Source organism: Misgurnus anguillicaudatus, chromosome 21 (assembly GCF_027580225.2).
Source record: "Misgurnus anguillicaudatus chromosome 21, ASM2758022v2, whole genome shotgun sequence".
In the NCBI taxonomy this organism is placed as follows: domain Eukaryota; kingdom Metazoa; phylum Chordata; class Actinopteri; order Cypriniformes; family Cobitidae; genus Misgurnus; species Misgurnus anguillicaudatus.
Genome location: NC_073357.2, coordinates 59139361 through 59151520, shown reverse-complemented (window position 1 = coordinate 59151520; position 12160 = coordinate 59139361). Strand labels below are relative to the sequence as shown.

The 12160-nt window shown below is 37.9% G+C and overlaps 1 protein-coding gene across 2 annotated transcripts in view; it reads right to left on the bottom strand.

Moving 5' to 3' along the window:
* The window catches only part of piezo1 (piezo type mechanosensitive ion channel component 1 (Er blood group)), a 143116-nt gene that overhangs the window by 24420 nt on the left and 106536 nt on the right, over nt 1-12160 (bottom strand). For both annotated transcript variants that reach the window (XM_073859526.1, XM_073859527.1), the window contains exons 21-35: nt 11623-11823; nt 11121-11325; nt 10865-10969; nt 9389-9545; nt 6055-6298; nt 5876-5972; nt 5547-5712; nt 5372-5461; nt 5222-5298; nt 2304-2378; nt 2049-2146; nt 1846-1948; nt 1636-1722; nt 1074-1249; nt 886-1001 (exon numbers count right to left, since the gene is read on the bottom strand). In XM_073859526.1, coding sequence (XP_073715627.1) covers nt 886-1001; nt 1074-1249; nt 1636-1722; nt 1846-1948; nt 2049-2146; nt 2304-2378; nt 5222-5298; nt 5372-5461; nt 5547-5712; nt 5876-5972; nt 6055-6298; nt 9389-9545; nt 10865-10969; nt 11121-11325; nt 11623-11823 — 1997 coding nt within the window. The remainder of the gene's footprint in view (nt 1-885; nt 1002-1073; nt 1250-1635; nt 1723-1845; nt 1949-2048; nt 2147-2303; nt 2379-5221; nt 5299-5371; nt 5462-5546; nt 5713-5875; nt 5973-6054; nt 6299-9388; nt 9546-10864; nt 10970-11120; nt 11326-11622; nt 11824-12160) is intronic.

The following is a 12160-nucleotide window of genomic DNA, read 5'->3' as shown; positions in this document are numbered from 1 at the left end:
CTTGGCAGATTTTGAAAGTGTTCTGGGTGGTTGCTCTGATGTTGCTTGGTAGATTTTGAAGTGTTGGAGGTAGTTGCTATGGCGTTGCTTGGCAGATTTTGAAAGTGTTGTGAGTGGTTGCTATGGCGTTGCTTGGCAGATTTCGAAGGTGTTCTGTGTGGTTGCTATGGCCTTGCTTAGCAGATTTTGAAGGTGTTCTGGGTGGTTGCTATGTTGTTGCTTGGCAGATTTTGAAGGTGTTTTGGGTGGTTGCTATGGCGTTGCTTGGCAAATTGGGAAGGTGTTCTGGGTGGTTGCTATGATGTTGCCTAGCAGTTTTTGAAGGTGTTGTGGGTGGTTGCTATGGTGTTACTTGGCAGATTTTGAAGGTGTTTGGGTGGTTGCTATGGCGGTGCTTGGCAGATTTTGAAGGTGTTCTGGGTGGTTGCTATGGCGTTGCTTGGCAGATTGGGAAGGTGTTCTTGGTGGTTGCTATGGTGTTGCCTATCAGTTTTTGAAGGTGTTGTGGGTGGTTGCTTTGGCGTTACTTGGCAGATTTCGAAGGTGTTTTGGGTGGTTGCTATGGCGTTGCTTGGCAGATTGGGAAGGTGTTCTGGGTGGTTGCTATGGTGTTGCTTGGCAGATTTTTAAGGTGTTGTGGTGGTTGCTCTGCTGTTGCTTGGCAGATTTTGAAGGTGTTGTGAGTGGTTGCTATGGCGTTGCTAAGTTGTTTTTAAAGGTGTAGTGGAAAGTTGCTATGCTGTTGCAAGGCAGCTTTTGAAGGTGTTGTTGTGGTTGCTATGATGTTGCATGGCAGTTTTTTAAAGGTGTTGTGGGTGGTTGCTATGGTGTTGCTTGGCAGTTTTTTTTAAAAGTGTAGTGGGTGGTTGCTATCGTGAGACTTACTTGATGTTGCTGCTGAAGCGAACATTGTCCGTGTCGGTCTCATCAAGGCAGGTCTCTAACGTGAGGTTCTCGCTGTCCTGTGACAGCTGGTCCTCCATTGGCGGTCTGGAGGGTCTCTGTGTATGGCATAATCATCATGAGAATGATTCCTAATATTGACTTTGTAAAATGTGGAGTGGGTGACTCACCTGGCTGATGTTATGAACGATGAGATAGCGCTCCTCACAGAGGACCATTGAAGTATCTACATACTGCTTGGTGAGTAAGTTAAGCCACATGGTAAAGCCATCCACCATGGCCAGGAAAAGCACCCACAAGAATTTCAGGATGTCCAGAATCCTCTGCACTATATCACCTCCTTTGGCTGGAAAACACGTGAACATGTCAACTCTTAAAGTGATTTCACTGTCTATCAAAAGAGTTTTGGATATTATTCTTTTTTTAAATAGTCTTAACCGGCAATATATCTCACAAAATAATAACTGAAGTGACACATGGTTAAATTAAATGTGTCTTTTTGTGAAACATACAAACGTCTTGCATTGCTCAGTGCTCAAGATAAAGTTACTTTCAAACGTGCCAGTAAACCAGTGTGTTATTAACATCCATGCCTTTCAGATACTTACATACAGAATAGTTATCAAGCTAGAAGTGTACAACATAAAAAAATGTAATTCTACCATTAGCAATGTTTAAGTTAAAAACAATGCAAAATTAAGGGTGAGGGTATATTTGCAATGTCATTATTACCTAACCCTTCTCCATCGTCATCTTTCTCCTCCTCTTCCTGGGAGTTTTCGACATCAAACACAGGGCTATCATCTTCATCTGCATCATCTGATTACCAGTAAGAGACATGAATACTTCAGTTTACCACAGTAAAGCTGGTAACATGATGCAGTGTTTGCTCTCTTAGTGTGTACAGTATGTGTGGCTTATGTGTTTCTGTCTCTTTTTAACCTGAAGTCGGTGAGATTTGTCTCATCTTTTTTTCTGCTCTCTGTCTCTGTTGTCGATCTTTCAGGGCTTCTTTTGCACTGGTGACCCAGGCCTGATACGCCAGCTGTGAGCAACAGTAAAGACCAGGGTCAGAAAATCAAATGCTAGTTAACTTTGGACTCACAAGCTACCTGTTGCATAACAGCTACAGGATTTAGATTCACCTGGAATGCAGTCTGTTTTCGAGGTTTTTCCTCATGAAGAGTCTCATCTTCCTCACCACTGTCGGACTCAAACATGTAATATTCCCCAGAATGCAAAACTAAAAGGAAAACACATTCACTCATATGTGAGCTCTGCTTCTGAAGCACTACAAAAAAACTTTACACCACCTTATACTTAATAACATATTAGATAACATTTTATTAAAAGACACCAAATTGGGTTGTGGTTTAGATCAGTATGGTTGGTGTGTTTACCAGTCGCATGGTCTTTCCAGGGATATTGCCAATCTTTGGATTTGGACGGCTGCCTTTCCTTCTGCTGTGTCGAGTCTGTAAGATATAAAATTTACAGAATTAACATGGCTGCCATTTACAGAGTTTTGCATAACCTTTGCAACTTCTATCACTGATTATAAAACATTTATTCATATTTTTATAAGTATATTTAATAATACTTAATAATGCATACTTTTCATTCCCACTCTAATTTGCCAATAAATTGCACACAGTAAGACAATCCCTCCGTCCGAAATCACATATTGCGACAGTATGTACTGAATCAGATGAACCAACTGCTTTATTGTTAAAAGTGCAGTATGAATACATTTTGTGTGTCCTCTGACTAGTGATGTAATCAGAACAACCACGATCATAATTTACTTATGCGTTGTTTAGTAAAGTACAATTAAACCAGGAGAAATAGATTTATTGGTACCCAAATCAGAGTCCTTTGAAGCTGCATTGAAACTGTAAACTGTTGAGGTCCAATAAAGTCCACTATATGGAGAAAAATCCTGGAATGTTTTACCTTAAAAAACGTAATTTCTTCTTGACAGAACAAAGAAAGACATCAACATCTTGGATGACATGGGGGGTGAGTAAATTATCAGGATTTTTTAAGAAAGTGGAGTAATCCTTTAACTCTTTCCCCGCTATTGACGAGATATCTCGTCAATCAAGAGAAAACGCTTCCCCGCCAATGACGAGTATTTCCGTCTTTCCGCCCTTCCGCAACTTTTTAAACCCAGAAGTATTGCCCTATGGCAAGCGGCTGCATGTCCGTGTCCGTTTTAAAGATCGCTCTGAATGGGATCTCTATGAAAAGTCCGTCACAAAAATGGAATTATCTCAGCCTTTTTGCTCAAAATGTGGTGTTTTGGCAGAAACCTACCCATATTCAAAAGCTGATTAGAAAAGAACTACTGAAGGTAGGATGAAACTTTTTTTTGTTTAAAAGCAGAGGGTCTGTTCTTTCATTTGGTATATTGTATGTTTATATATTTGAAGAAGAACATTTTCTGGAAGGCATTAAACTTTTGTGAAAATCATGAAAAACGCTGGCGCTGGCTGGCAACTTTTTTTTAAAATGCTGGCGGTGAAAGAGTTAAAGAGCCACCCGTTTTTATTTTCATCTTTTTTTGAACTCAGCTCATGTGGCCTCATGGGATAGTAAAGTGTATATCAAATGCGCACTTAAAAATCTTGCCGGGTAATTTTCACCGACTGTTTTCAAATAAGCAAGTGACTGTTTTAGGATGTGTACCAAGTAAATACTATTTACACTGTAAAAAATGTTGCTGTAGTTATGCAGCTGTTTGTCAATAACTTACTGTAGATTTAAATTGATGTTATTTACTGACAACTGTTTGTTCAAAGTAAAGGGCCGTTCATATTATAATGATAAATATAACGTAAACTATAACGATAACTATATCTATATTAGCGTCCACATTATAACGATAACTTTATACTAATTCGCTCACGCGCGGGGCACTCGCGCAAATACTTGCCTTTAATGACATTAACTTTTATTGGACATTTCTTGTAATTAAAACTTTTGCAATTGTTTACATGTCACTGAATGTATGTAAATATGCTGTTCTGTTTGCATTTACACAGCGGGTAACCAGCAGATGTCCTCAACAGGCTGCATTGCGTGTAAGTCTAAACAGTGAATCTAGTTTGTGTAATTTAAGTTAGTATCTTACCTTTTGGCGTAGTCAGTGTGGTAGGAAAAAAGCATTACGTAGTAAATTTCGCAGCAACTGCATCAGCGCTGGATACCTGAGGTATTTTTATGTTATAGACCTCCGCATTGAGCTTTTCCACTGTCATTTCAAGTGCACATGCACTTAAGTTCAAATAGATTTGATTGGCTGTCAATGGTTTATCGTTCATCAGGTGAGGAAAAATCGTTCAGAAAGTGATCCTAACTATATCGTTCGTTGTACCTTTATCATTATAGTTATGGTGTGAACTCTGCTTTTGTCTTTAATATAAAATGATTTTCAAAACTATATTTTTATAGTTATCGTTATAATGTGCACAGCCCTTTAAAGGGGACATTTCACAGGATTTTTTTTAAGATGTAAAATAAATCTTCGGTGTCCCCAGAGTACATATGTGAAGCTTTAGCTCAATATATATGTATAAAATACATATATATAAAAAATATATATGATTTACTGTAGGGTTGGATAGTGCAGATTAAGGGGTGGTATTATTATAATAAGATCTCCTTCTGACATCACAAGGGGAGCCAAATTTCAATGACCTATTATCTCCGCATGCAGATTGTTCTTTTTTAGCGTTTTCTAGGTTGATAGAAGTACTGGGGACCCAATTATAGCACTTAAACATGAAAAAAGTCAGATTTTCATGGTATGGCCCCTTTAAATGAACATTAACAAGTCTTTATCCTTACAGAATAAAACTATAAAAAAACAACAGCCTCATGTAAAGCATGCTGGGAACCAGAAATTCTCATCAACCTTTTAAAGTTTTTTCCTTCAGATTTTGGTTCCCAAAATGCTTTGCATAAGGCTGTTATTTTATAGTTTTATTTTGTAAAGACAAATACTTGTTAATGTTTAATGTTCATTTAACTTTGAACAAAAGTTAAATGAATCAATTTAAATATTTAATAAGTTACTGCCAATAATACAGTCATTTCTACAGACATTTTTAAAAGTGCAGATTTTGTTTCATATGGACTATTGTGCCTATTCCACACAATTCACCACATTTCTGTGCACTTGTGTAAACAACATGAAATAAATGTGCGAATTGCATGTAGGAGGTTTTCCAAGACAAAAATTGCACGTGTTATCACACATCACATAACTAAACCATATTAAAATTACAAGCAAACAACTTTATTACTGGTTTCGTACCCGAGGGCTGTTCGCCTACGGCAGATGGTTTACGTCCCTCCCTATATTTCTGCTGTTTGTCACGTATACGTTTCATTCTGTTGAGAAACAGAGAAAAACTTAGTTTTGTGTTTTGCATGAAACAAAATGTGGACACAATGTTAAACTCACGATTCCTTCAGCTGTTGTAATGACTTCTTCTCTACTTGCTGATAGAAATGCATGTTCTTTATAATGCTGGAGCGAAACAACTCGAAACCCCTGCAGACACACAAAGAAAAACATCAGGTCAGAACGTACGTTTTATTATACTCTACAAAAACTCTCCAGCAGGTGGCGTCCTCACCGAGAGGCCTGGCGTGCTGACGCTTGAAGGTCAGCGGTGACGTGCAGAAAGTAAAAGCTGAGGAAGACTCTCCTCTGCAACAGCAAGAAGAAGAAACAGATGCTGTCCCAAATAATACCCGCTTCTTCCACAGGCAGAGCGCAGTCTTTATCACACACAGAGTTTGCTGTGAAAAAACACAATCACATACTTATAAACAAAAAGAGTCACTTTGGATAAAAAAATTCCTAATATTTATCTAAACTACCAAATTACATACAGTATTGCAACCAAAAACATGATGTTTGGGTCTGAAATGTTCGAGAGCTTGTGCTGTAGGTGACACTTACGATCGTAGTAGCCTTTGACTGTGCACACCAGACTAAAGAGCTGTATGACCCAGCAGAAGTTTTTCTGCATGTCCACCACAAACACGCAAGCCAGAATCTAACAGAAGAACAGGGTCGGTCAGCACACGTCACCATAAACGTCTCATACGAGTCTGTTGAAGGCACTTCTGTTTACTCACAGACAAAATATTCTTTGAGATGATCACAGCCACGTTGTACATGATCAGACAGTCCCACAAGAGCAGGCGCGTTCGGGACGGCTTGACCAGGAGCTTCGTGCCGAAGAGCAGGAAGAAGAAGCAGGCCAAAAGATAACCCAAGCCGAACACGCTGATCCGGGTGGCTCCGGTCACAAACACCACGGACAGAACAAACCAGAACATGTAGCGAAATACCAAAATCTTTGCCATGTCCAGATAGCACCTACAGAGAAAGAGAGAGAGAGAGTCACTTACGTTAAACCGTATATGAGGCAAGGTCCTGCAACGGGTCGGGGACCCGCAAGTACCCGCAGATACCCGCATAAAAGTGTCTAAAACGGGTGGATTGTGACATTCCTAAAATTCACGGGCGGAGATGCGGGCGCATAATTAACTCCATGCGGGCGGGTAGTAGCGCGAATGAAAATATGTGCAATATTTGTATGTTACCATTACACGCGCAACATATGACATTTGACCCATCCTGTCATCACCACTGCGACAGTGCGCGACATTTGTTGATGCTTTGTTGTGTAGGTAGCTTGTAGCTTTTTTCTTGTTCTTTTTTATTAATAGGTCTATTTGTGTATAGTTTTCAGGTACCACAGCCTATTAAGGTGCCGATGGTAGACGGGTCAGATCTGGTTCTGAACTTTGCGGGTACGGGCGGAAGCGGGTCTTCAAAAATGGACATAAGGGCCTATCTGTACCATCTAGTTAAACTTTTGAAAATGTTAAATACTGTAAACATAGAATGTAATAAATCAACTTAGAAATCACATAATTCCTTTTATAATTTAAAGCAGGGATTTAAAAACATTTTTGTCAACCAAACACCCCCTTCACCTAAATTCATTTGAAGTACCTCCTGAGATTTTAATTAAAAATGTGACCCTGGACCACAAAAACAGTCATAAGGGTAAATTTTTTCTAATTTAAATTTATACATCATCTGAAAGTTGAATAAGTAATTAATGTATGGTTTGTTCGGATAGGACGATATTTGGTCGAACATTATTGAAAATATTTAATTTGAGGGTTCAAAGAAAATAAAAATATTGAAGTTGTTCAAATAAAGTCCTTAGAAACTGCATCCACTCACAATTTTTTTTATTTATTTACGGTAGGAATTCATTGAACATGATCTTTACTTAATATCGTTATATATTATTTTTGCCATAAAAGAAAAATTGAACATTTTGACCCATAAAATGTATGGCTGGTTTTGTGGTATCACATATAGCATATTTGTATAGCAAATTTGCATATTTTACTTTAAAAACAGTTATTTTTCATCTGCTTTAAAGTTTTTATCAGTAGTATTTTACATAGTGTTATTATTACCTGTTATTGTACCTTCATCTGATAATCTTTTTTTTATAGATAAAACCAATATAACCATATAACCAATCAGTCCATTTTGCATGAGTTCTCAGTTTTTTGATATTTTGTAGTGTTGTGTTGTGTCATGGTCACATGACATGCAGATTAAACATTTAAAATATTTTGTTAGTAAGTTTTTCATTTATTATTTATTCACAAACTCCTTGCAGAAGAGCAAACCCCAGTTTGGGAAAGCCTTTTTGAAAGAACTGTCCCCCAAAAAGTAAAATTTAAAAAGTAAAAACTCTTGTGTCATTGAAATACTTAATGGCTTTCTTTGTTTTTTATTTTTTTTTAAAGCATTATAAAACTTTAAGTGAACTAGAATATACAACACAAGTCACATAAGAGTTCTTTATTATGCTTCTGCGTCCTTTTGAAGCATGAGAAAAAACCCAAACGGCACTTTTAAAGAAATGTACATTTTGGATGGAAAGCCATCGGGGGTTTGAATGACACAAGGGTTAGTAAATAATTAGAAAAAATATTTTGGAATCAACTATTCTTTAACCTCCTAAGACACGAGCTTTGGTTTGGCTTGCATTTTAGATTTCTTACAGCTATTTGGGGCTAGGAAGAACCAATAAATAATATAATATCCAAATATTTTTCTTCGAACATGAAGCAGTGTAATTGTCCTCTCTGTGTACAACAGGTTCCAGTTACACAAAATTAAGTATTGTGGTGCAAACGTATGGGAACACACCAAGTCTTAGGAGGTTAAATCAATCATTTAAACAAAGTAGATACCAGACATACATCATATCGACATACATACAAATAATAAAAAATAGTTTGTTTATTTACCAATGCATTATAGTATTATAAAATATTATTATAAAAAGTATTGATACAAACCATATAATTGTTTTAAATACTTACTAATATAATACTATTTAAGCATTAATACTATACTGTAAGCATTGAAGTCGCCATGAAAATAAAATTAAAAACAGTTTTTTGTTTTGGAATATTGTGGTATTTCTTACAAATGATGTTTTTTTTTTTTAATTCAGGGTTTCCCGCAGCATATTTCAGTTAAGGCGGCCTGCCTAAGCTTGGAAACCCTACCGCCTTAACAAGATCGTCCAAAAAAAAAAAAAATAGCTGCAAAAGGCCGTCAAGTGCATCAATAGCCCGTACGCGCATCAAACCGCAAGCGGGGACGCGCGCCACACGGCCAAAATGAGACTTGGTCCGGACCTTCACTGTCTGGAGGATAACTAGCCAGTTGATAAAACATCTCATAGAATAGCGCAGACGCGCTACACACCGCAAGCGTGCACGCGCACCACGCGGCCGAAATGAGATAAGACGTGATCCGTCATGTCTGGAGGATAGCCAGTTGATAAAACGCATGTTCGTGACAACTGTAAGTGGACTTATGTTTTGGGTTTATTTAAGCCTGTTATTGTATAAGTCTACAGTTCTTGCAATTTTAAGTTAGCTGGTGATTTTGTTGTTTGAGCAATAGCTAGGTTTCACGTGCCTGTTGATTCAATATAATTGTTGAGCGCTCATGCTCACTTTATTTATGTGCATTATTTATGCTAAAGTAGTTACACTCCTTTAAGATAATGTAATAATAGTGGGAAATAATCAGTTTTTACAATTTTTACAACATCTGCTTTAGTTTGTGTTTATTAACCCTTTAGTTTCACTTCATCACGCAGCTATTCCTGTTAGAGGTAAAAACATTTAATTCATGAATAATCTAGTATGTGTTCATTTTTTTGTCATAGTTTCTTCAAAATGAAGTTTTATTTGAGTGTTTTAAAAATAAATATTTAATTTTTTATTTTATTAAAATATTTTAATTTTCATCATGGCACATACGCCCCGCCCATTTTATTGCCACGCCCTTGGACACGCCCTTTCTCATCATCTCGCTATAAGTAACATTGACTGATAAGACTACATGGGGCGTCACCTGCAATTGATGAAATTAGGGGCGGGGTTAAAGAGCATGTCCTCCATTGGATCCGGGTTGTCTTTGTTCTCTCCTCCCATGACCATCCACTCCTCTATCTTCTCATGTTCAAACACCATCCATTGCTGCGACACGCACATCAGCAGAAGAAAATCAGCTGCAACACATCAAATGATGTGAAAAAGAAGATTAGAGTTATAGATTAGTGTCTCACAGACAGTATGTGGACATCTGCTTGTCAGTGGTAATAAAAGAACATCATTGTCTTCTGTTCGGTCCTTTCAATATGAACCAAAGAGTGTAACATAAAATATGAACAATACAGCAAACATACAAATAAAAGATGATTCAAATAAAGACGATCTGAGAGGTAAGAAGGCGGGAGTAAAACATTTTCACATTAAAAATACTATAGTAGATACCATAGTAAAGTAGTTTATATTTCATAACAATCATTCCATCATTAGTCATCAATCCATAATGCACCATGCGCAAAACATAATGGCGGCCTCTACAGCTTGAAATGAGTATGACTTTTTTTTGGGAAGTAGAGAAAATATTTAAACGAAACATATCACAAGGCTTTTTTTAAGATGTAAAATAAACATTTGGTGTCCCTAGAGTACATATGTAAAGGTTTAGTTCAAAATACCATGTAGATCATTTATTATAGCATGTTAAAATTGCCACATTGTAGGTGTGAGCAAAAATGTGTCATTAAATGCAAATGAGCTGATGAAATGCAAACACTGATCGTCATAATGGTGATTTGTTGAAATTGAAACTTAATTGTGGTGCCAATTATTTCTCTCTCTCTCTCTTTCTGCACTAAATGGCAGTGCCGTGGTTGGATAGTGCCGATTAAGGGGCGGTATTATTATAATAAGATCCCTTTCTGACATCACAAGGGGAGCCAAATTTCAATAAGGTATTTTTTCACATGCTTGCAGAGAATGGTTTACCAAAACTAAGTTACTGGGGTTGATATTTTTTACATTTTCTAGGTTGATAAAAGAACTGGGGACCCAAGTCAGATTTTCATGATATGTCCCCTTTAAAGGCGGGGTGCATGATTTTTGAAAAATCAGGCAGAGTACCAAAACAAACTTGTAGCCAATCAGCTGTAAGGGTCTACTAACTGACACTGTTGCATATGTGTGGGGCAGGTCTATCAAATAAAGGACCAGATTGTATTGGGGTAGGGGCATGTTTGTTTAGGTAATTTTGTCAACAGAGATCATGCACCCCACCTTTAATGTGTTTCTATCAATAAACTATCAAACAATATAAGTCTTCATAGTCAAGGTGAAACATTTCACAAAATAAATGGGTAGGTTTTAAATTATAAAAAAAATATACAGACGTTTGCTCGTACAGTTTTGGTGCAGCTTATTTGTCTGAACAGTTTTGTGTGTGACTACAGGTGGGATAACAGGTTAATAATTATATAGATTGTTGTGATGAAGTGTCACATACCGATGAGGTTCCTTGAATTGGGAATGGTGTAGAAGTCAGGCAAGTAGATCCATTTAACAAGAGGTGAGTGGATGGTTACAGTGTTTCTCCATCTCCAGGGGTAATCTATAGTCACATGGGACAGATTAGGTTATTTTTCTCCGGGTGTGATTCCTTTAAAACACATGTTATATTTTTATTTAAAGTTACGGTACGGTACGGTATAGTATGCGAGAGAGTTCATTATATAGTGGTCAGCTGTGATTGGTCCACTCACCTATACAGAGCGCAGGAGGTATGCCAACACACAAAACATACTGGTAGATCATGAAGACGACCAGAAACAGACAGTACTTGGACCAGATTTGGGCAATTGCTGCCCTGCGCCGCCGCACCATGATGGCCACCAACCAGCATCCGTGCATAATGACCAGAAAGTTCATACGCTGGCCAATAACGTTTACTGTCATGAGGAAGCAAATCTAAAGATAATACAAATTATCGTTAGGTTGAAACGGTTCGAGTTTTAAGTTAAACATGATAAAGAAATAAATCATGATTTGACAATCCCCAAAAATTGTAACGGAGACAAATAAGATCATGTTGGACAATTAAAAATAATAAGGTTCCATTTTAGGGCCGAATGGGCGACCTTTGGGTTACAAGCCAGACTCTCTAACCATTTGGCCACGACTGCCCCAACTTTGGACCCAAATTAGAACAGTAACTATAACAGTATCCCATCAAGATTTCGGACTGGTGTTGATGGAAACCATTACCTCCAAACCAAACTTGTAAAAGGTGTAGTTGAGCAGGTATTTGATGCAGTGCAGAAGACCGTGGTCCAGCATATCACGAGTGGCCTGGGGAAAGATGGCTGGTATTGCGGGAGGTGAGCATTGTTTCTGTCTGTAATAATGAATCTGATGCCGGTATACTGTTGCCTCAAACACCAGCAGCATCAGGACCAGCAGGTGATCCTAACAAAACATAACACAAAGTTAGTGTGCAACTTACTTTCCAGTTTATTAAAACAGCGACAGTAAAGCAAGTAAAGCAGAAGCATTAACTCCATAAAAGAAATGAGTGTCATTTTGGGAACACCAGTGGCAAAGGAACTGCAGTCTGCACTTTGGACAGATGTAGTTTTTTATGGGGGGGGGGGGGGTAATGCTATTTCATGCATTCTGACTAAGGGTGTCACAATTTCGATTCAAAATTAAGTCACAACCTCGAACTTCGAATTCAAAAATGGGATCGTCGATGCTCCCACGCCCCCATGTCACGTCCGGTCGGCTTGCCAAGCGAGGGAAAATA